This window comes from Leptinotarsa decemlineata, unplaced genomic scaffold (assembly GCF_025532065.1).
Source record: "Leptinotarsa decemlineata unplaced genomic scaffold, Ldec_3_MD MMD2_tig00000035_RagTag_RagTag, whole genome shotgun sequence".
In the NCBI taxonomy this organism is placed as follows: Eukaryota; Metazoa; Arthropoda; class Insecta; order Coleoptera; family Chrysomelidae; genus Leptinotarsa; species Leptinotarsa decemlineata.
The window spans coordinates 6566833-6593365 of NW_027412540.1; the positions used below are offsets into that span (position 1 = coordinate 6566833).

At 35.5% G+C, this 26533-nt stretch overlaps 1 protein-coding gene across 3 annotated transcripts in view; it reads left to right on the plus strand.

The window, feature by feature from the left end:
• LOC111508614 (maternal embryonic leucine zipper kinase) overlaps positions 1-26533 on the plus strand; it is a 177806-nt gene that overhangs the window by 122578 nt on the left and 28695 nt on the right. For all 3 annotated transcript variants that reach the window (XM_074171800.1, XM_074171799.1, XM_074171801.1), the window contains 3 exons: positions 3272-3326; positions 18622-18772; positions 22372-22475. In XM_074171800.1, coding sequence (XP_074027901.1) covers positions 3272-3326; positions 18622-18772; positions 22372-22475 — 310 coding nt within the window. The remainder of the gene's footprint in view (positions 1-3271; positions 3327-18621; positions 18773-22371; positions 22476-26533) is intronic.

Genomic DNA, 26533 nt, shown 5'->3' on the forward strand with positions numbered 1-26533 from the left:
AGCCTTTGAGAATCATCCTTTGCAATTCCAGCGACATGATTGTTTCTAGACATATTGGTGTCCATTTTAACTCCCAACAAACTATTCGAAGTAGAAGGCGGAATTGTCTGACCTGACATTATTGTATCCGGTTCGGAAACATTCATCTTTCCGGAGAAAACTGATGCCTGGATTTTTGTGACATTGAATTGAACCTGGTTAGTTTCACCCCAATTCGAAATTACTTCTAGATCCTCATTAAGATATTCAACATGCGGCTGCCGGTGGAAATGTGCATCCGCAGCCGATTTCCTGGAATCCAAATGTTATGCCGAAACAAGTGTGCTGTCGTCAGCAAAGCAATATAGTAGATTCTTGGTTTTTTCCTATAAGTCGTTGGTATACAATTAAAAGAGGGTTGAAGACAATATGGATCCCTGGGGAACACCAGCGTTGATGGTGAAAGTATTCAAGAGATATCCATCGACGGTCACTTGGAGGAAACGTTTTTTCAGGAAGCTGAAGAGTCATACACAAAAATGATATGAGAAGCCATAGCATCAAAGTTTGGCCAGCAAACCCTCATGCCACACACGGTCAAAGGTCTTAGAAATATCAAGCTCAACAGCTCTTGACACTCCATGTTTCTTGATTGCGTTAATCCAAATATGATCTTTGTTTCCGAAAGCCATATTGATGATCGCCGAAGATGTTGAAGCCTCCTAAATATTTGAGGATATTGTGGTTTATGGCTTTTTCCATGATTTTTGATATCACTGATAGCAAAGCGACTGGTCTGTAGTTAAGTGTAGAGGTTGAGTGGAAGAGTAATTGGATGATGACTTGTCATCATGTAAATTGAACTTCGCCTTTTATCTTCATATAATAAATGAACTGTTCCTGATTAATTTGCTCCAAATGTATTAGAAGATAGTAAAGACGATATTATTATTATTATTATTTGGAAGAGTTTTTTCGCCCTTTTTGGGTATAGGCTGAACACAAGCAATCTTCCAACAAGAACGAAAAACCCCTTTCTTGTAAGACAGGTTGAAAAGTCTGCAAAATACTGTGCGTCCTTCTAAATATTATCAGGGGCGTGGTTACGAAATAAATGAAAATTAATTTGATAATCATCAAATCGTTGAAAGTCTCATGAAAATAGAAAAAAAATATCTCAACGCCAAACATTGATCATTTTTGCTTCCACCCATTTGGAATAGGTCAATTATACTATATTACATGATTATTACCGATCAAAAACTTGCTACAAAAATAGGGCTCCACATTTAAAATTTCAGAGTTGAGGGTGCCTCGAGCTATACACACGAAAATTCTATGAATATATTTTGATAGTCCATTAAAAGTTGCTATGGTAAAGTGTGAATAAATCTCCAATATTTCTGCAAATAAAGAAGATTCAGCAAACATTGAATTTCGAAATTTCATTTTTTTTCCGTATATCTTCGGAACCAAAAAATAATCAACTTTGCTACTATATAATCTACTATCTGTCTATTCATAGTCTCGAATGTGAATATCCCCGAATATCATTAACAACATTCATTACACTCAATGGAGTACTTTGGGTTATATCAACTCGTCACAAAAATATCAAAAACATCGATATTCATAGCCGAACAGTTGCGACAAAGGTTTTTTTTCTTTTCAGCAATTCAAAAAGTGGGATTCTGTGATTTCATTACGAATAAAATAATCATTCAAGTAAGCTTTATCTATTTCGCTCACAAAAAAAGAATCTAATGGCGTGAAACTTATTCTACCAAGAATATGTTTTCAGTGTTTATTTTTGATTACCCCACTTTCTTATCACATTGTCAGATGATATACAGTTATATATAACGTGTTAGGAATCACACGTTAAAAGGTAAGACCTCGTTAGTCCTTAACTCGCACAAGTTTCTCAACTTCTGAGAGTTGTCGTTCGTTATTTGATCAACGGAATAACATATTTCAAACAGATTTTTTAAAACAGATTTGTCTTCTCATAACACAGATACAGAAAGTTGCTTGGCCAATATAAACATAGATTTGCACAAAACATTCCTATACTCGGAGAATCATGGACTGAAAATCAATCCAAATAAAATTTTGGCCTTATGCATAGGGTCTCAAAGACAAATAGTAGAAACTCAGTGTAATTTTAGACTCACTCTCGGTAACGCAGACATTGACTGGGTAGACAGTGCTAAAATTCTTGGCGTAACCATAGATAGCTCTTTGTCTTTCCATGAACATGTGACAAAAATTTTCAAAGTATCATTCTTCAAACTCAAATCGCTATATAAATTCAAGTATCAGTTACCAGAAGAAATGAAACTCAGGTTAGTTAAAACTTTTATTTACCCCCATATCGAGTATTGTTCGGTGTATTAAAAATTTTTGCCGCAATATAACAAGCAGAAGTTACAACGTTAACAAAATGCCTGCATGCGATTGGTATGCTCTATTATACCATATGGTGAACATTTCACACCATTTTTGTTAAAAATGAAGGAACTGAATGTGAGGTACAGAGTCCAATATTTGATAAAAAAATTTTTGTTTAAGTTGCCTAAAACTAAAACACCTAGTTATTTATATAGTTTATTAAGCAGGCATTCTGACATACATATGGTCATTTTGAGGATTAACTCATTCAAAATACCTAGGCACCGTACTTCCAAATTTCAAGGATGTTTTTTTTATATAGCCCCTTCTTATCTTAATGAAATTTTATCCATTTCAGCCTTTAGCTAACCCTTTTTCTTTTATCTATTAATGTATTTTTTATGCGTAATAAACGATATTATTATTATTATTAATATATTTTTCTGTATTTCGTAAACATGAAAATATTTTGCCATATTCAAAGTAATAATGGATTTGGATAATAAAGATTCAAATCCTGTAATTTTCTATACAACATTATACAAAAGTCCTACACTTTTCGAACTGGTATTATTCGATAAGGACACGAAGTATCAGAAACGAGAAATAACATCATCCCATTGAATTAACACGAACTTTTGAATATATTAAAGACTTCTCTCCATTCTTTGAAAAAAAACATCATTTTTATGGAGAAGTTAATGTTTTTTCATGTTTTTTGGGTCTCTAATCTTCCACAATTTTTCTTTATTATACTTGATCTGATTCTTTTTTGATCTAATAATATTTCAGATTGCGGAAGGTTAGAGACCCAAAAAAATATCAGAAAATCCCTACATATTTCCAAAACTGATATTAAACTGCAATATTTTGTGATTATACTTATTTCTTTTGATTCCAGTTCCTGCTAAGAGAGCTCCAACTGAACGATCCACTCCAGTGAATACTCCGGACAAGTGAGTTTATTTATATTGTTAGGTATTTTACATTATAAGGGGTAGAAAATGACTTTTTCCCTTGACAATTTAAGAATTATTACCGTATCTTCACCTCGCTCTATTATTCAGTTGGTTCTCATATATATATATATATCTCATCTATATATATATATATATATATATATATATATATATATATATATATATATATATATATATAAAATTACGAATATATAATCATTTCTATTTTTGAGCCCTTTGTTTAGGTCTTTGAATAAGTTGCAAATGAACAATACATTTTCCGCAAGAAAAATATAGTCGAAAGGATTATCCTCGTTTTAGATTTTGAAAATATGAAAACAATCAAAATTTCGATGAAATGATGTATGTAGCCGTTACTACGTGGTAGGAAATCACAATGAAGAAAAACTTGAAACTTGTTAACTAACTGCAGTAACGTTAATTACATCATCCTTCTTTTTTTGTATCAAGATGGAGTAGTAGAAAGCCAAAAACTTTCTTTCCCAAAAATTAATTACTGCTAAAAAATATAACCCCTTCAATTCAAATAAGATTCCTCTTGGCTGGGATTAAATCAAATAGGTGAATGAATGTCATTACGATATCATCGATGACATAAGCAGATCAAACTTATTCCGTGACATTAAAAAATCGTAATTCATGAATGAAGTGTGTGTATTTTCTATAATGTTATCCAATTTGGTACTGAAGAGCCTTAGGGCAAGTGTTTTAAGGCGAAACATCGGTGTATACCAGTGAGGATGTCAGTGTTCTATGTAATTGCAATTTGTTATCATTCATTTAAAGAAGAACTCATGTGAATGATATCTGATTTTTATTCCACAACGAATGTTTGAAATACAAACTGCGTAGAGAAAAGTATCTTCTGTATAATTCAGTGTTCATATAGAAGTATTTGTTTAGAAAGAATTTTTTCTTTCAGTTTGTGTCTGAAAGGTACTTCTTTGCATGATCTACACATCCATGTATACAGTTACTTCCTTCCTTTCTTTGGAAGACTCCCTCATTTTTTTTTTGTATCAAGATGGAGTAGTAGAAAGCCAAAAACTTTCTTTCCAAAATTTAATCACTCCTAAAAAATATAACCCCTTCAATCAAAATAAAAGTGGTAAAAAACATAGAAAGTTTCAATTCTCTTATCTTCATTAACAAATTTTTGATCTGACCAACGATGAAATGAATAGTGTTACTCATCCATATATTCCTCTCACACCTCTTCTAGAGTTTATTGTATATATCAAATCATCTAAAGGAACAATTCGTTCAGGCCAGTCTCAACACCCTACACAGTAGGTTAATGGACTGACACCTATCAGAAAACAACTACTCCCCTGGCTAATACCACGAAGGGCGTTGGATTATATCCGACAGGTGTCAGTGCAGGATTCTTCACAGAAGTTATTCCTGCATATGCTGTTGGCAATACAACTGCCGCAATAGATTTTCAATTATTGGAACACACTTGGAGACCGGTTTCGGGCTGTTTGGCCACTCGTCAGTGCAAGGTAGTGTATATCATCAACATAAAGTCGATGATTTCCGATAATTGAAAATCGAATTCCGTCAGAGTATCATTCCTCGAACTAAGCTGAAGACTACAACAAACAACAGGTTTGTCGTCGCTCCATCTGCCTGTGAACGAGGTAACCAACTGCATATCCAAATTTGCCCAATTCCTCGTAAAAGGAAAAAAATCTTTCACGTATAGTCAGTGGGCATACTTGAAGACTGGCTATAAATCAAATCATCTAAAGGAACAATTCGTTCAGGCCAGTCTCAACACCCTACACAGTAGGGTCTTCAGTCTTCAAGTATGCCCACTGACTATACGTGAAAGATTTTTTTCCTTTTACGAGGAATTGGGCAAATTTGGATATGCAGTTGGTTACCTCGTTCACAGGCAGATGGAGCGACGACAAACCTGTTGTTTGTTGTAGTCTTCAGCTTAGTTCGAGGAATGATACTCTGACGGAATTCGATTTTCAATTATCGGAAATCATCGACTTTATGTTGATGATATACACTACCTTGCACTGACGAGTGGCCAAACAGCCCGAAACCGGTCTGCAAGTGTGTTCCAATAATTGAAAATCTATTGCGGCAGTTGTATTGCCAACAGCATATGCAGGAATAACTTCTGTGAAGAATCCTGCACTGACACCTGTCGGATATAATCCAACGCCCTTCGTGGTATTAGCCAGGGGAGTAGTTGTTTTCTGATAGGTGTCAGTCCATTAACCTACTGTGTAGGGTGTTGAGACTGGCCTGAACGAATTGTTCCTTTAGATGATTTGATTTATAGCCAGTCTTCAAGTATGCCCACTGACTATACGTGAAATATTGTATATATAATGAAGTCCCTTGGATTAGGTTTTCAAAAAATCTCGAAAATTTCATGAGTTTCAATAAGACAATATATTTTCGCAAAAAATATACAATCGGTATTTCCGTTTCCGATATGGTGGTGGACGGACGTGTCGATAGCGACCGTCCACAAAGAAGTTACGCGGACGCCATTGTTGGAGACGGAATTCACTTCGTGTTGTGAAAGTCCGCCGTTATATAACGTACCAGCATCATTTAAATAATAATGGTGTTTATAAAAAGTGTTGAGTGTTAAAATAAATAGTACTCCCATTCACGCCGGTTGGAGGCCGGGGTGGACCGGATGTCCACGTGGGAGTAGGATTGCAACAATAAATCTTTATGAAGCAGACGATAGTTTATATGTACAGTATATGTTATCAGTTAGAAGACGTGAAAAATGAACAATTTGGGAAGAATAAATGGGGTGCAGTATTGCGTAAAGCAAGACTTATACACCCCCCCCCCCAATAGACATGGCTCACTGCGCATAAAAGGAAGCAAATGGCAATAATAATGAGAAAGAGAGAGATAGATATAAAGGTTATTCTCGATTTAGATGTTAGAAATTTTGATGTGATCAACGATTAAATGAATGTGTTACTCATCCACATATTTCTCTTTCATTTTTTCTACAGTTTGTTCAATGATGGACACACTCACGAATATATAATACTATTTTCAAGCCGCTTGGATTTCGTTCTTAAAAAAACATTTGGAAATTTGATAAGTTGAAAAGCTACTTCAAAACTATTCAGGTTTTCAGATATTATTATTATTTTCAGATCTGATTAAATATACAGTGTGCAGCTCTGTTATGGAATGAATTCGTTATTTAATGAAGCAGGTGCTTTCAAAAGAAATTATGAAATGATATTCACAATATAGATATCTATCTATAGGCATAGGATAATCAAATCGGAGTAAACATTTGTAGAAAGTGTATTTCATTTATTGTAAAATTATTCTCTAATTCATCATCAAGAATTTCTATGTTAAACATTTCATTCAATCAAAAAATTACCGTGTGCTTTTGTTTATGTTATTGAGAAAAATTTACCACAAACTAAAAAATATGAACAAAATCACCGAATAATGACCACTTAAACTTGATGATAATTCACTTAAAAACGAAATAATTCCAGGTTACAGCAGGATGGTGCACCTCTACATTTCTATGTTGGCGTGAAATCGGTTCTGGACGAATGTTGTCCTAGGACTCCCAGGCCTAGAATCAACAAAGGGGCAGGGTGGAGTCCTTATGGGACGAATCTGCAGTAACGTTAGTTACAAATGAAAGTGATAAAAACATAGGAAGTTTCAATTCTCATTATTTATGATGATCCCCTACCTTCATCCATCAATTTATCAAATATGTAACCTATTCAATTCACTAGGAAATTCTCTATCACCATGCTATTTTGTCCCAAGAATTCGCAATTTATTTAACGGGGCTCAATCAATTCATAATCCAAAAATACTTCATAACAATGTATTTTCCACATTAGCCCATATGTAAAGTGTAAGTGTAATATGTAAATGCGGCTTCATAGGACGTTTCAATAGGTCGATTCATAAAATATGGAAAATATAAACATTGAATTATATGAAAGAAAAAAATTATTTCTGAACAAATACTTCTATATGAACACTGAATTATACAGAGGATACTTTTCAGTACTCAGTTTGTATTTCAAACATTCGTTGTGGAATAAAAATCAGATATCATTCACATGAGTTCTACTTTAAATGAATGGTAACAAATTGCACTTACATGGAACACTGCCATCCTCACTGGTATACACCGATATTTCGCCTTAAAACACTTGCCCTAAGGCTCTTCAGTACCAAATTGGATAACATTATAGAAAATACACACACTTCATTCATGAATTACGATTTTTTAATGTCACGGAATAAGCTTGATCTGCTTATGCCATCGATGACATCGTAATGACATTCATTCACCTATTTGATTTAATCCCAGCCAAGAGGAATCTTATTTGAATTGAAGGGGTTATATTTTTTAGGAGTGATTAATTTTTGCGAAAGAAAGATTTTGGCTTTCTACTACTCCATCTTGATACAAAAAAAGAAGGATGATGTAATTAACGTTACTGCAGTTAGTTAGCAAGTTTCAATTTTTTCTTCATTGTGATTTCCTACCACGTAGTAACGGCTATATGCATCATTTTATCGAACTTTTGTTTGTTTTCATATTTTCAAAATCTAAAACGAGGATAATCCTTTCGACTATATTTTTCTTGCGGAAAATGTATTGTTCAATTGCAACTTATTCAAAGACCTAAACAAGGGGCTCAAAAATAGGATTGATTATATATTCGTAATTTTATTCATTATAAAACAAACTATGGAAGAGATGAGAGAGGAATATATGGATGAGTAACACTATTCATTTGAACGTTTGTCAGATCGAAAAAACTTGTGTCTTATCTTATTTCCAAAATCTGGATGTTATGGCTTGTGGGATAATTTTTTTGTAAATGGCTCTCCAGCTTCCTGAAAAAAAGTTTCCTGCAAGTGGCCGTCGATGGATCTCTCTCGAATACTTTCACCATCAACGCTGGTGTTCCCTAGGGATCCATATTTTCTCCAACTCTATTTTTTTAGTATATCAACGACTTCTTGGAAAAAACCAAGAATCCAATATATTGCTCCTAATGAGGAACAATTCAATGCCACAAAAACCCAGGCATCGGTTTTCTCCAAAAAGATAATTGTTTCCGAACCGGATATATTAATGTCAAATCAGACAATTTCGCTTTCTGCTTCGATAAGTTTGTTAGGAATTGCAAAAATTGCAGAAGCTGGTTATCAAAAGCTTAAAATACCTCAGCAACTTTTGATGGTTTCCATCCAGAAAAGAGCCATCCACATGATTGGAGACGCGAACATCACTCGCAACCTTGATAATCTGGAACATCGGAAAAATGTTGGAGATTTATCTATTTTCTATAGATACTTTCATGGGAAGTGTTCAAGTGACTTGGCACATTTGATCCCACCAAGAGCCGTACATAGAAATACGCGATGGACTGTGGCTGCTATCATTTTGAGATTTCACACAGTTCACTGTTTAAGAACTCTTTCATTTGGAGTACGGCGTTCATGTGAAATAAACTTTCTGGGAACGTTTTTCCAAATGGATTCAATTTCCAGCAATTCATATCCAATGTGAATCGCTACTTTTGCACAGGCACCGCTTTCAGAGCGCCTTGAGGATTCTCCTGTAAGTGCTTGTGTTTTGTCCTTAAAAAAAGATCGAGAATGTTATATATTTTTCCAGTGTCTGGGAAGTTAGACACATATACAACAGAGGATAACTAACCCTACCGATTGTATATTTCTTGCGGAAAATATATCTTCTAATTGCGACGCATCCCCAATTGCGCGATCCGAACTTCAGCCGTGATAATTGAAGCAGTAAAGAAGGGAGTATATGAGCGACTGCGGTGCTAAACAAGGGGTCGGACGTGTGTTTGGTCAACCTGCACTTTCGGCTTTCGGGCATGTTTACCAACATCAATTGTCATAAACATCGGTTTCCGGCCCGTTTCCATTTCAGATTTGTGCGATGCGCAGCCATCGCGAGATGTTTAGGAAACGAAATTTTTTCCATTTAGAAAAGCTCATAGTACGATTTGATAGGTAGGGAATATCTAATATATAAAAATGGATGTTTGTTGGTTGGTTGGTAAGTGATAAACTTCTACATCGCTCAATCGATCGTTATGAAACTTGACATGTATAAGTAATTTTTCATAGAGAAGGATTTTAGGCTATCAATTTTTCTGTAACTCGCCACTAGATGGCGCTGTAGAAAAATTTTTTGAAAGCACTGTTCTATAATGCTGCGCACGACTAAGTTCGTTGATTCTGATTCCGTCAAAACATTGGAATAGCAGCGATACAGCGACATAGTACTAATTAGTACTACAACTACCAAATTATATGCGGGCGAAACCGCGGGCAACAACTAGTAGAAGTCGATAAGTTGATTAGGAACGGAAATTAAGAAAGTAAAGTCGTAAATACTGGATCTATGATAATAATTGAATAATTTTCATAAAATTTAATTATTATCAGAGTTGATGGTTCTTTCGTGTAAATTAAAATGAACTAATGGATTCATCCGACCTTCCAAAAATTAACCACAAAGGTGGTATTTGATTTTTTTACCGTCTATGACCTTGCAAATTTCTGTTTTCGCTTATATGGTTAGAAGGATAAAATTATTCAAATGAAAACTGAAAACATTGACTCAACTATTTATTTAATAGAACTGCAATAGTCCAGATAAGGTTCCCAGTGGCTAAGTTGAAGATTTGTTCAGTAGAAAGTTTAATAATAATAAGTATAGAGGTTCCTGACACAAGGTGCAAGGCCTGCCGCGAGGCGACCGAGACCCTAATGCAGTGGTTCCTAACCTTTTCAATGTCACTACCCCTGTGAACAAGTATGGGAATTGAGTTTACCCCTAGCCAATTTAAAATAATTAAAACCACACAAATTCGAACGAAAATATGTTTATTATCTAACTAAATTCTAAGAAATTGCACGTTTAGGTAACTAGTAAAGTAAAGTAATATGTAAATCTTGGAGTTAACTAGTGTGAAGGTTGAAATTGCTTTGCATTCGCAAGTTTGACAATATTAGGTTCGGTTTCACTCAACGCGCATCTCATGTCATGCTCAACATTCAGACGGTTTCTGGCTTTTGTTTTTAATGTAACAAGAGTTGAGAAACCAGTTTCACATCTGTAAGTTGTAGCAAATGGAATCAACATTTTTAAAGCTCTGTCAGCTATAATGGGATATTCTGCCGCTGCTTTTCGCCAAAATGTGCTTAGTTTATCATTTTGAAAATCAACTTTCAATGAGTTATTCTCACGCAGCCCGAGAAACTCTACTTTCGCTGACACATCTTCGTCCTTGAAAATATCGACGCAAGTAGAAAATGGTCTTAAAATCCAGGAGTAGGACTCACGACTGTCCATGTTCGGAAAATATTGCTGCAGTGAGTCTATCACGGCAGTTAAATGTTGAACCACGGAATTTTCAAACGTGATTTTCTCTTGTTTATTATTTACTAATTGCTCACTTAGTTGTGTAAACATTGACACATCACCAGCTTGAACTCTGCGTTGGTAAAGTTCCAATTTGCGCAAAAAACTTGCGATTTTATCCTGCAACGTCAAAATATTCGTTTCATTTCCTTGCAGTGAAATATTCAGACTATTAATTTCAGTGAAAAAATCAGCAAGGTACGCCATTTTTAGAATAAATGTTTGGTCTTTAATTTTTGCATAATATTCTTTTTCTTTTTGTGTTCTCTGATTTTCAAAAAACAATCCAATTTCTTCTCGTAATTCGTAAACCCTACTTAGAACTTTGCCTCTTGATAACCAACGTACCTCTGTATGGTACAAAAGAGCATTAAATGTAGCACCAACTTCATCGCACAAAACTTTGAATAATCTTGAGTTAGTAGCGCTGCCTCGAATATGATTAACAATTTTTACTATGTCACTCAACGTGTTTAGCAAATCTGGTGGAAGCGTTTTCACAGCCAAAGCGTAACGGTGTATCAAGCAATGATAGCCGAAAACTTGAGGAGCAACTTGTTTCACGAGTGCCTGAAAACCAGAACGGATGCCCATCATGGAAGGCGCCCCGTCTATACAAGTACCAATCAGCTTTAACCAGTCTAGGCCATTTTCCTCAATAAACTCTTTTAGCGTTTGAAATACGTCTTCGCCGCGAGTAGTAGTGGGCAAAGACTTGCAGAACAAATATTCCTCCTTTACATCATCATCTTTAATGTATCGTGTAAACACCAATAATTGTGAACACGAAGCAACATCTGTGGACTCGTCCAACTGCAGCGCAAACATAGGACTTTCCTTTATTTCAGAAATAACGGTTGCTAGAATATCGGCACTCATTTCACATATGCGACTTTGAATAGTAGTGTTTGAGAGTGAGATTTGTTTAATCTTAGCTACATGTTGCTCACCAATAACAAGTGCTACTGCATCTAACAAGCAAGGTTTGATGAGGTCCTCTCCTATAGTGTGTGGTTTTTTATTACGTGCGATGCGATAAGCAATTTTGTATGAAGCTTGAAGGCATGATTCATTTGCTTTCTGTATATTGCCTGTAGAATCCATGCGGGAAGACTTCAGAATCCTCTCCTTTTTCTTAAAAAAATCTATATTTTTATCTGCGAACTCCTTGTGAACTTTAGCAAAATGTTCTTTTAATTTGCTCGGTTTCATGCTTTCTGGATTAAGCACTTAATTACATAAAACACACTGAGGCTTTTCTATATTTTTGTCTACGATGCTTGTGAAACCCCATTGTAGAAATGCTTCTTTATAAGTGCGCTTTTTGCCAGATGAAGTAGAAGCCATGTCAAAAACACCTGTAGGTACCTAAAACAAAAATCAACTAATACATACCTACGTAAACAAATCACTCGTGACAATATTAACGTGACGATATTAACAAACACTGCTTACCTCTGAATTTAAACAATTCAAAAATACGATTTCTGTAATGCGCGGCGGAACAAATAAAATGCGTGTTCTTCCTAAGCTTAGGTAAACAAAATGAACATCGCCGCCTGTCCGGCCCGCCGCTAGTCATGCTTCACCCCTCCCACACCGCAGCTCACCCGCCGCGTCGCCGCGAGCATGAGAGCGCCGTGCTACCGTTTACCGTACTATTATTTTGTTTATTGCTATTTTAATACTATTTCGTGCCATCCCGTGTTACCCCCTTAGAATCTCCGTTTTACCCCTGCGGGGGTAATTACCCCCAGGTTAGGAACCACTGCCCTAATGCATTTGCTATCAGCATGTCCAGCATATGCGGTCTCGACCTATATCCATCTACTAAGAGTGCTATATTACCATCCACGGCACTCTTACGGTATTGACGAGACACCGGTGTTGCCCTACGCTTCTGGGGATATTGAATCCGTTGTGATGAACGAGAAGTCCCGAATTTATTGGAACTATTCGTTTCCCACCCTCAGGCACATACAAGCTAATAAGCCTGATGTAGTCCTTCTTGACCACCAGAGCAAAACAATACTTTTGGTGAAGTTTTCAGTTCCTGGCGAGACAAATATCCAGATCACTCTGTCAAGGTGGTTGTTCTGATTATTGGAGTCCTTGGTAGAATGATGCCCTTTCTACTCTCAAATCTTGAAAGCATACCGGCTTGCCGCACTAAGGCAGAAAACCTAGCCGCACAGATGCAGAAGGCTGTCATTCTTGGCTCACTGCGCTTGCTCAGGGCACATGATTCTCGGACCCAATGATCACTTACCCCAAGGTGTGGAGAGTGGTCATTGGTTGATAATGCTGGCGTGCCCTCCCGAATGTATCGGGGCTTCGGGTGATAGGGCCTGACCAGCGCACACTAGGGTGAAAATAATAATAATAATATTTATTTTTGAAAAGTAGAAAAATGCTGTCCAACTTTAATAATAGACATGAAGGATCACTGTCGCTTTAAAAGCTTGTGCGTGATTCGGATAGTAATATTAATATGGTATAGAATAAATTAGAAATACATTGAGTTGTGGATTTTTTTACCATTGAATAACATTACAAATCATACCGTAAGTACGTTGAGTTCGGGTTGAACTGCGTCTGGAATTTTGTATGCGACGTTTCGGCTCCCATTTTGGATCCATTTTCAAGAATTTTTGAGGTTATTAAATATGTTCCTATCTATAATACGCATCCATTGTTTCACATGGTATTTAAAAGAGTTGTAACATTTGATAGATTTGAGGTTTTCTGGTAGTAAATTGTATATTCTTGGACCAATATATTCTGCTGATCGTTTCCCGACTGTTTTCTCGCAGGTCGGAACTTTCATGTTTTTATTCTAGATTCATAACGGTGGCCGATGAACGTTAACTTGATTTTATTTTTGTGGATATACTTTAAAATTTGTTAGTAGAATATTTGTCTTGTATCAAGAATATTGATTTCTGAAAATAGCTTGTCACTTGGATATCTTATGTTCTTTAAATTTATTCTCAGGATCCATTTTTGTGTGGTACTCAAATTATGTATTTATTTTATTTTGTGCTAGCACTATGGAGGGCTTACGCTGAAAATGTCGATACAATTAGAAACAACCCAATAATACAGTTATTTGAAAAATCGGTAATCACAAAATGGTAATTACAGAGATATAATAGAAGTTGAGAGTTGAGAAAGTTACAATTACTAAATGATGAATTTTAATAGTAATCTATTTGAATTTCAATTCGGAAATAATTTTCTGTTGGTGGTTTTTAGTTTCAACAAATGAGCATAGACTTTTGAGAAAATATCTCTTATGTTTTATATAGATTTTACAGATTTTTTCAGGGATTTCAAATTAATTTATAGTATATTAGACAATGGAAGTCCGAACTAATGAAATGCAAAAAATTATGCATCATGCCTATCCATGGCACACTTGACGAAAGTAAATAAATGATTATCAAGTATTTTCCTTAGTGATATTCAATTTGTTCTTATTCGTAATCCAATCGCAATAAATTAGTATCGTTAGATTTGTCAAAAAATCTGATATCACCTGAGGTTCATAGATTAGTTTACGTCCGATCATGGCCACCTAGATGCAATTTCAAAACTTTGGAAAATGTCATATTCTGATCCAGAATTGTCTCAGGAATCAAAAAATGTTACAATATACTGGGTGTTCCATTAAACATTTAGAACCGAAGCCATTTTCGGTGAAACCGGAAGTGACCGGAAAACGAAAAATTTATGAACACTCTCCTCTTCACATACCATTTACCTATACCAAATTTCTTTTTGATACACCTAATAGTTTAGAAGTTATGTTGTTTTTGTATTCGGTAACTTAAAAAAACTCCTGAAAGAATTCTGACAGTACAAAAAGTTGCCCGGCGCTCATATTTCAATTTCTATCTCAACCCAGTGATATTCACAAACATCCTATCCCATTTGTTCCCCGATGAACAGCTGCCGTTGCATGTACGTCAATGGATTTCAAGATGACTTGTTCGACCTTAGTTTTTTGTGAATAAATGTACTATAAATGAATTACTTACCTTTCGACATATTCAAACAGCAACAGTGACTCGACACATCAGGGACTGCTGAGTGATAGTATTTTATGGCAGTTTGTTGAATCATATACGCAAAATGCAGAAAACTTGAAAAATTTGGTGTTACTTTTGGTAATAAAGAAATATTTGAATTTATGGGGATCAGTTTCAATCTTGCAATAATATAAGTCCCTGAAAATTTTGCCAATTCTCTGGATCAAAATTCACATTTCCAGAAAAAATTGTATAGGAAGCAGAATACCTTCAGACTGACTCGATCTGACATTCTGTAGACTGTTTTTGTGAATACCAAAAATAACTCAGACACATCCATTACAGAGTTTCTCAAACTTATTTTGTCTACCGCCCACTTCAAGAATTAATTATTTTCTAGCGCCTCCCAAATTTTTTTACTTTTACATCTTAAGAATCACAATTGCAGTTATTATTTTAATAATTACATTATGTGTGTCATGTGAAAATAACACTTGCTGATGAGGGTAATGTAAAACACCATTTTGTAATATTAGGAAAATTTTTATTCATGTTATTAAAACAAACATTTCAATTTGAATTTTAAAACTAATATAATGTGAAGGATGAATTTGATGATTTTTAACAAGTTTGTTAATATCAGACCGGAATTTACTTAAACCGGCTGGAATTTACTTAAAAACAGCCGTAAGTCACCGCGTTCGGTAATCTGCAACCGATTTCTCTTTTGAGTTAGTAACGTTTCCACAGCACTAAATTCACGTTCACACAAATACAATGATGGGAATGCAATCAAAAATCGTTGAACAATGGACCACCATCCAGGGTACAATTGCGGGATTGGCTTTTGTAGCCAAAATTCTCAGTATCCAATTTTGAATGTTATTTTCATTTCCTCGTTCGTTGTCAGTTCTATGAGTTCTTCCAGTTGGGGTGATCCTGCTGTGTTGATATTTGAAAAAGGATCCAACACCCAGTCCGGTATTTCCAATTTAAAAATGTCCTGGAATCGTTCTACGAAATCACTGTGGAGGTTCTCCAAGTGTTGGCAGTATACAAGCAAGTCGTCTCACGTCTGCCGATATTATTCTTGTACAAGAGCAATTTGGCTACAAAGCAGCAATGACATTTTTTGTTTTAATCAAATTCAAGTCGTCACCTTGAAGTTGGAGATTGACATCATTAAATAATTTATACAGACAGGTCTGTCAAGTACGCAATATCATTTTTTGAAGTGATGATTTTGTCGTGAAATTCTTTCTTTGTTTTCCAAGAACTCTACTACAGAGTCAAATAGATTGTAAAATCGAGTCAGACAGTTACCTCTTGATAACCAACGCATTTCTGTGTAAAATAGCAATCGGTTGAAATCTTCATCGTAAGCAACACAAAGATGATTAAATAATCTGTCATTCAAAGAGCTGTTTTAGATTTTGATGATGCTTTGATGATATATTGCAGGGATTGAGAGAGGCGCTCACTCAAATTTTTCGCAATCAAATGTTGCCTATGAATGACGCAATATACAGCGAGCACATATGGAATTTTATTTTTTAAGTACGCTATGGAACTTTGTGACGTCCTGTCATAGCCGGAGCGCCATCCGTAGCAGCTGATATACTATTCTTCAGTGGAATTTCTTTCTCATCACAAATTTTTTCCAGTGTATTATATATGGTTTCTCTAAATTTCTGGTAAATGGTAGTTCTTGATATATTTTCTCATTTTTAATAAACCTCACCTATGACAACAACAATGCTTTATTGGTTGGTAAAGTGGACTCATCTAAGTGAATTGAGAAGTTAGAAGTCTTCAGATGATTGCACAAAGACTCTTCAATGTTTTCAGCCATCTCATCAATTCATCTTGCACGGAACTATTGCTCAAAGGAATTTCTCGGATAATATCTGCCGCTGGTTTATGGAGCGCAGTAGTTATTACTTTTTTATTGCCAGTAAAATCAAATCCTCTCCAATAGTGTGAGGTTAACCTGTTTGAACAATTAGCAAGGATATATTATAGGAAGCTCGGAGTCCGTCGTCGTCTTGCTTACAAGCCGCTGAAAAAAGTTTTGACAGTTGGCTGAGCTGAGTGTTTCGTCAGTTCTTGAAAATAAGTCTCACTTTTTCGTCTTTTTTATCTGAATGCCTTTTATTCAAATGATCATGTTGCCTTGAGGGTTTCATCGCTTCATTCGAAAATGTTTTTTTGACAAAGAAGGTACATAGGCGAAGATGGATTTGTGGAATTATCAGTGAATCCATATTTTATATATTCCGCGCTATACTGCCGTTTCTTCTTTTTTGCTTCCGACATAATTGTGTCTTCAAAAATGCCGAAGTAAAGAATAAAGTATTAAATACTTGCCAATGACACAACTCACAGTATTCACCACCGCACGTACAGCACTTTACCTAGCTAGTCGCTAACTAAATTCACTTGTTTTCGTAATATCGTCGAATGACATTACTGGCTGGATGGCGCCATCCAGCGCTGGCGGGCGGGCCTAGTACTTTCGAGAATGGAGACTAGAAACTTCTTGCTTCGCATTAAAACTTACTGCCATCTATTGTACAGTTTGACAACTATCAGACAGGAAAAAGTTACTGTCTAGTTCCCTAGATGGGGTTACACGAGGAAACACGCGTTAAGCGTAAAGGAGCGGTAAAGTTTGTGTTGAAAGCAAAAAATATTTTTAAATTAGCCATTGCCCCCCCTAAACCGCTTCAACGCCCAATCTTTTCTGTGCCCTTCACTGTCCCCTTATAGGCATCCAGCGCCCACAAGGGGTGTTATCGCGCACTTTGAGGAAGACTACATTAAAAGGATTGTTTTTCTCCGCTCTTCTCAAATGTGTTCTCGAGTAGCATTGCTATTTGCCATCATTAACCATTTTTTTATCCAAGAAAAAATTTCATCGAACATAGCACAGTCTAAACAAAAGATTCTCATCTGAAAGTACCTATTCATGTAATCGGACAAGAACCTGTCTTTGGCATTGCTCTAGGTTTTGCCAAACAACATTGAACACCTGGATGGCAAAAAAAATCCAAAGACTTCTGGCAAAATCTTCCAGGATTGGCTCACTCCAAGGTGTTCATTTACCCTTCGAATCTCAATACCAAACAGTTGTTGGACTACAGTAGAGATGAACTACGATGTCTAACAGGCCTTCTTACTCACACCGTCTCAGACTCAGACTGTCGGAAGACAATGTATGTCGCCTCTGTTTGGAAAATGAAACAGCAGAGCATATACTTTGTGCCTGCCCCGCTGCGAACTGAATCAGGTTTTCTAAGTTTGGTAGAACCACAATGCTACCATTTGACCTGAAAAAATTACTCATCATATAAACTAATCGGGTTCTTCAGGAAGATGGGTTCATTTCGTCGAGTTTGAATATGTGTGAACCACAATAAACCCTTGCGGGTTGCGGTGAAGGTACGAATAGGCCCACTCACTTTTGGCCTAACCTAACCTAATCTATTTCACTAATGTTTTAAAAAACTTTACATTTCGGTGAGAATTACCATTATGTATAACCAATGATCAAAAATTTGTTAAAATTTTCATTTGATTGATTGTTTAGTAATTTGGATGGTGATACGTCGATATTGGCTCAACATTTTAGGATGAAGTGACATATTGGAACTCGTATGTTACGCCTTTCTTTCAATCTAGATATTTTTTCTCGTAATTTTTGAGCTGCATAATTCAGTTTGATTCTTTCATTTCTCAACAAATATGGTTTGTGATTAAATAAATGTTTCATTTCGAAATTTTTTTGCAGGATACTTTCAAATAATACGTCAGAAACACCTGGATCAGCTCGTCGTGTCTTAGGAAGTATAGAAAGATCGTTTCATAGGGTAGTTAATGTATTAACCCCAAAGAAAAATGAAGATTCAACTATTTCAAGGCCAATGGTACTAACCGGCAAAGTGAGTTATTCCACAGTGCTCTAGGATAAATCTCAATCAGAAAATATGAAATCCCGTTGGAATGATAAAAATGAAAAATATTCATAATCAAAAAACCTACGAAGATTTAAATAAAACAATAATATTAGCTTTTACAAAATAGGTAAAATGAAATGAATATCATTCACGAACTCATGATTTCGTACATGTTGTTGAATACATTTGTAATGAAATCTAGATTCCTGTCTTTCTACTTTTGAGTTTTATAAACAAACTATAGAATAAAAAACTAACTTGAGTTATCGATACTGAATCTACAGGGTAATTCGACATCCACCATTGGTGTCTTTTAAACTACAGGAGATACGTCGAAGCTCAAATTTGGGCAAAGTTGCATTTTTGTGCTAAACAAAATACAGTTTTGAAATTTGGAAAATTCCGAGTATTTCCGGAAATACCGGGAAAAACTGAGAGTCGGAATATTTGTTTGAATTTTTTTCTAGCGTTATTCGACAATATAGCTCAATACAAAAAACACATTTCCATTGATACTTTTTTCAGATACACGTTTTCATGTTCAGATTTACTATCCGACTTTTCGTCTTCTGGCAATCATCATCAACTTTTTTTTCCATCATGGACGCCATATTGTTTTTTTTGTACAGAAAAATAGTGCTTCTCATTCTGATTTCATTGATGTATAGTTTGTTATGATTTGCTCTTCTGAAACTACAGGTATTGAAAAAAATAACTTCATCTGGGATGGTCATGACTTCATCGAAAAATTTTGTTTAATAAACACTAGTTGTCAGAACTCATCAAAGATCATAAGTTTGCACACATACTTCAGTCGAAATGTCCTCATTCTCAAATGAAGAAAAACGAGATATGTTGAAACTTTATTATAATTTTGATAGGAATAGTACGAAAACAGGACACATTTATTTTGAATTATATCCGGAAAGACAACAGCCGGATAGAACATCATTCAGAATTTTGGACAAACACTTGGCTGAATACGGTGCGTTTCAAAAACAAGAATGATGGAAGTGGAATGGAAAAAATACTAGAAATAACTTATTAGCCGGGGTAATATAAATCGTTCTTTCCATATTCGAAGAAGTAGGAGTATTTTTGGTACTTTTTTTAAATGCAGACCATTCCAAATCAACGCATCAAGTCTCGGCAGAAATGGACATGCCACAGACGAGCGTTGGGAAGGAATTCAAAAAAAGTTGTTGGAAATGTTATAAAATACATTTGAGTTGAAGGGGTTATATTTTTAGGAGTGATTAATTTTTGGAAAAAAAAGTTTTTGGCTTTCTACTACTCCATCTTGATACAAAAAACAAGGATGAGGGAATCTTCTTTGCATGATCTACACATCCATGTATAGAGTTACTTATTTTGAAATTGATTACTCCCTTCCCCTCCTTGGAAATTCCCTCATCCTTGTTTTTTGTATCAAGATGGAGTAGTAGAAAGCAAAAAACTGTCTTTTCCAATAAAATACATATTTTACAAAAATTACATCCAGGTGATCCTGAGAGAAGGATGGAATTTTGTTGTTGGCTCTCGAATAGGGTAGACCCTACAAACTTCTTGAAAATCATTATTTGGACCGATGAAAGTACTTTTTAAGAACTTTGGAGTTGTTAATAGAAATAATGGGCACATTTGGAGTGAAAATAATCCACGACACTTCAGAGAAGTCAGACCCCAAGTTCGGTTTCGTTTGAATGTGTGGGCTGGAATTTATAACATTTCTTCTCTAATACTTTGGACGGGGAAACCTATCTTCGGTTCTTAAGAAACGAATTCGAAGAATATATGTGTACGTTTCCCCTTGTTAATTATAACAGCTATTGGTTTCAGCATGACAAGGTTCCTTCACATAATGAAAGAGCGGTTTGCGAATATTTACACCAAAGACTTCCTAATAGGCGGTTAGGAAATTCTGGACCGCAAGATCTCCTGACCTTACAGTTTTGGATATTTTCTTGTGGGGCACTTTAAAGAACAGACTCTATGGGGAACAACAATATGCCACAGTGGGTGAACTTACAAAAAATATCATCACGCAATTCAGGTCTATCAGAAGGGATATTGTTGGGGCTGTTTTTAATTTGAGACGACAAGTTCGCTTATGTGTTCAAGAGGAAGGCCATCTTTTGAACATTTGTTGAAATACTTTTGGTGGCTCATGATTTCATTCTTGGGTTTTGAAACGCACCGTACTCAGCCAAGTGTTCTACCCGGCTATTGTCTTTCTGGATATAATTCAAAATAATTTTTTGCTGTTTTCGTACTATTCCTACCAAATTTATAATAAAGTTCTAACATATCTAGTTTTTCTTCATTTAAGAATAAGGGCATTTCGACTGAAGTATTTGTGCAAACTTATGATATTTGATGAGTTCTGACAACTAGTGTTCATCAAACGAAATTTTTCGATGAAGTCATGACGATCTCAGATGAAGTTGTTTTTTTAATGTGGTTTCAGAACAGCAATTCATAACAAATTATACATCTATGAAATCAGAATGAGAAGCACCATTTTTCTGTATAAAAAATATGGCACCCATGATAGAAAAAAAAGTTGATGATGATTGCCAGAAGACGAAAATTCGGATAGTGAATCTGAACAATGAAAATATGTTTTTGAGCTATGTTGTCAAATAACGCTAGACGTTTCGACGTATCTCCTGTAGTTTAGGAGATCCCAATGGTGGGGGTCGAATTACAATTACCCTGTATATTAAATGTGTCCTCACAATAACAATGAGAACTGACCAGTATTTTTTTTTTAGAGTTGAAATTACATTACCTGTTCAAAAATACGTTATAGATTCGAGATCAATTGATACTTGACTTTTGCGGTTTGAAAGCAGTTACACCCTTTAACTCTTATGACTACACCACTCAGCTCAGTATACATTATTAAGTGATTTTTGTAGTCGAATTATTCGAAATAACCATCAGCTACAGTAGCTATAGCTATTGAGTCATTCATGTTGTCAAGTAACCCTAAAAGTTTCGACGTATCTTCTCTAGTTTAGGAGATCCCAATGGTGAGGGTCGAATTTGAATTACCAAGTATATTGAATGTGTTCTCACATTAAAATTGAGAACTGATCAGTATTTTTGTATTTAGAATTAGAATTAGAATTATATTAGCTGTTCAAAATGACGTTAAAGATTTGAGATCAATTGATACTTGAATTTCGTAGCTACAAAAACACATAACGTAAATCGGACAAAACTTTTGAAACAATCTGGTATATGGTACGTTCTACATTACTGGTACAGAAGTATCAATGGTATCGAACCATAATTGAATAGAACTGGCCGATACTTGTTGAAAATCCATATTGAAAAACTAATAAATAGAGTTATTCAAGCATAACGGTTATGCTTGAAGAAGCTATTGTATAGCGAAACACGTGTCGCATAACGGTTATGCTTGAAGAAGCTATTGTATAGCGAAACACGTGTCGCGGTTTTTGTAAAACCCATATAATGAAAATCATAGAATAAACTCTATTAGTTTTTTAGATATCGAACCATCTCACAATAAGTAGAATTAACTCGTATAATAACTATAGATTTATTATTTGCAGAATCTTTGCAACATTTCGACGACTCAGTATCGAGATCCTGAATTGGTTATAAGTGACCTGTCAAAAGCTTTGGAAAAGAAAGGTGTAGTCTGCAAACGTAAAGGGTAAGTCTTTCAATATTCATGTAGTGTAAGAATATCAAAATATCATGTGCCAACTGGAAAACTGTGTATCATAAAGGGTGTAACTAAATAAGTGTAAAACATTTAAGGAGGTGATTACTTATCGAAAAAAAGATAGGATCTTTCATATAAAGAAATTTCATTGGAGCATCCCTTGTTAAGATACAGCCTCTTAAAGGGGTATATAAAATTTGTATAACAATTTTTTTCACAAGCACTAAAAAAGTTACAATATTGAAATTAACATGACTTTTTGTACTACCAAAAATACACTTAGCCAGAAATGTACTTGGAAAACGCAACCCCTAAAATTTATTTCCAATGTAACTTTTTCTCTTATTATTTGTTTACCATTCAAAAATTCATTTCCGATATCCTGTTTTATTCTAAACAAAAAATGTCTCATGGGTTTTTCGCCTAAAATAAACCAGTTCGCAGCAAAAAGTTATTTTACGAACAACTACAGAGATACATCGTCATAAATGCGAACTGGATTTATTGTTATTTTGTAGTTAGTACCTGCATTAAACGATTAAAGGGTAATGAACAGAACTAATTTATTATTAACAAAACACACAACATGTAGAAATCATAGTAAATGTTCAATATGTCTACGTTCAGACATTACGCTTGCGTCTAGACGTCGGCGCATTGAGCCACGTATTCGCCAAGTGGCTGAAACAAAGTAGAACTCATGTGAATGATATCTGATTTTTATTCCACAACGAATGTTTGGAATACAAACTGAGTAGAGAAAAGTATCTTCTGTATAATTCAGTGTTCATATTTGTTTCGAAAGAATTATTGTCTTTCGTGTAATTCAATGTTTATATGAAACTAGCTGTTTCAGGAGGACTTTCTTTCAGTTTGTGTCTAAAAGTTACTTCTTTGGATGATCTACACATCCATGTATAGAGTAACTTATTTTCAAATTGATTACTTTCTTCCTTTCTTTGGAAGATTCCCTCATCCCTTTTATTTGTATAAAGATGGAGATGTAGTTTTATTCTTGAAAAAAAAATTAAGAGAAAAAAGACAGTCCACGTATTACTCGAAGACAATTGCGGATACTAACAATCGAAACGTCGTGAAGTAACTTGGATTGAAATCCTTTTTTCTGTTTTAATTTTTTTTGGTATTTTTTATTTCAGTGTACTTATTTATTAATGGTATATAGTTGACATTTCAATTATTTCAATGTATGACCATCAGTTTCCTCACACCCCCATACAGCTGAGAGGAATGATATTTGAACTGGCCAACCCAATAACTATTGAAGGTTATCCCGATATACATCCAGTGGGGTCCAATGATTAATAGGCCCCACTGGTCCAATGGGTCCAATGAATAATGGACCCCATTGGATGCACACACTCAAACTCCTAAGGTTTGGTCCAGCAGCAGTTCAGGAATGACATATCACCCCAGTTCACAAAAGCTTTAGCTTTTGCTGTCGGATCGAGGAACTGAAGTAGTTTAGTGAGAAGTATAAAATTTTGTATGTGTGGGATTGAATCATTCAATTTCTCAAATATGTGACACTTCCAAATATGCAAACAGTAAATATTTTTCAAATAATAACAAAAAAAAAGTTATCGCTTACAAACTAATTCATTGAAAAATGTTAATGCGAACACTTCATTAACAAAAACCGACAAACCTAAACAACAGAATACTTTAATATTATCTTTTACTTTTGAGTGATATCACCATGTGAATGACATCTGATTCAATTCCATAACGAATGCTGAGAGTACAAACTGAATAGGAAAACGTGTTTTCTGTATAATTCAATGTTCATATAAAAGTAGTTGTTCCGAAAGGTTTTTTTTCTACTTTGTATCTGAAAGTTACTTCTCTGCATGATCTACTACACATGTTTGTGAAGAGTTCATTTTGAAATTAATTGATATCTTTCCTTCTTTGGAAGATTCCCACATTTTTTTGGAGAAGTACCTTTCTGAAATATACCCATTTTCAATGTTGATTATATTTCACTTATATACGAGAATATATAAGTATTTATATAATGTACAGGAACATCCTACAAACAAATGTGGTTTTGGGAAAAATAAGAAATGCCGTATCAACTATATAAAACAATACTAAAAATAGTAAATAAAAATCATATCAGTATAAATTATAATAATAATGAAAAATAACCACTTAATGAATATAAGAATATTTCAAGGTTTCAAGAGAAATACCTTTTGCAGTTTTTATAGAAATTTTGAGATATTTGGCAAAATAAAAAAAATGAGAATTATTTCTCAGGCATCAATGAAAAGACCATGGAATTTTATTACACCATCAATTTTAAATTTCTCCTTAAGAAATTTGTTGGTGACTTCATATATTTCTTTTATTCTTTATTAACTCCAGCTGGATGAGAGTTACTTATTTCGAATCTTCTGTATCTGTACGGGAGAATGTACCTATTGTACATCCTCTCGAGGAATTGTCCTTCTAGGTCATCGTCTATCCTGTCCTTTCTAGGAAGGAGGACAGGTCACTAGGAGACATCTCCTCACTATTGGCAGATGTAGGCCAAGACTCGCCGAACACACTCTCTTTGGCAACCTTGAGGTGTCTCGTGATGGCCTCCGCTAAGGTTTTGGAAGATGCAGCGACATTACTGTCGTTGCGCGGCTTCTTCAACCTTCGTGAGGTTCCCTCCGTGGCGATGCACAAGTGAGGGAGCTTTCCTGCAGGGACAGTCGGTTCCCTGCCTTTATTCAAGGCGGAGCTCTTGGCGCCCGCCGCAGGAAGTGCTCTTGCTGTTGGAGGCGGAGTGGGGGAGGAGGAGGGTGCACTTATAGTTGCTGCTACTCCTGTCTCCTTCGTCTTCTTCCTCTTTTTGGCCTCGGCGCCGCAAATGCGCTTACGCCTTGGCCTTTGTATTCCATCACGAGGTGATCTGCTATGTCCAGCCTCATTCCAAGCGGTATATTGGGGTTGACATTTCTGTTCATCCCCAGCCACCGCCTTAGATTGAGGTGAGCACTTCTGTTCAGCCTTGGGATTGGCTTTTGTTGTTTCTGTTTTTGTGTTTGTTTCATTTATGTGTGTTCCCACGAGTAGCAAGGGAAGAGTTGGTCACCTCTGGCAGAGCCCCGCATTACGAGAGGTAGGCTGATTACAATGAGGTTTCGCTCAGTTCCCCGAAAGGATCGTTCGTAACCGCATATCACTCTGCAGCCATTCAGCTGTCGGCACGATTCCTTACACTTTAGCTTGGGTAGGATGGTCCACGGTGGCATGTTTTGCAAAGGCTTTTGGGGAGTTTTTGTTCCCCTCACCCTACTATTTTCTGCCACTGACCAGGAGTCCGACGACCCCGTCCGTAAGGCCACATTGGCTTCCCGGACAGAGCATCCAGTCCCGTGGCCGTTCCCCTATCCGCCACCTGGGGACGCGCCCGATAGGTAGCCCAACCCACGGGTATTTCGAATCATATTGTTGGATCCAATATGAATGCAATATCATTTTTTATATCTACTGATATAGAGTCAATTTTTTCTAATGCTACCATTGGAAGCTGTACGGGTGCCTTTCTCATAAACTTCGAATTTATCAGATAATGTTGTGGCTATCAGATGACGAATGGTGTGATGTCTAGTATTTCTTACTAGTTGACCAAATGGATAAGATCCCAACCCATATTTATCATTTCATTTTAATTTCAGGTAAACATATTTTTTTTTAGAAATTAATCCTTCTCATAGTCATTGTTTATATCTTCACACTTGAATATTAATTTTCGAGCGTAATTCATAACTTTACTTTCACACTTCTTGAAACAGTTCCCTTTTTTTGATAAAAAAAACGATGGTATGTGATAGATCATTTTCAAAAAAAATTATACTGATATACACTATATATACTAGGCCCCTGGCCTTTTGAGAGTAATATAGGGATTTCTGTAACTCTTTTTCAAACATAAATTGATGGATGTAGCCATTACTACGTGGTAGGAAATCTTAATGAAAAATGAGAATTGAAACTTTCTTTGTTTTTTAACACTTTTATTTGTAATTAAC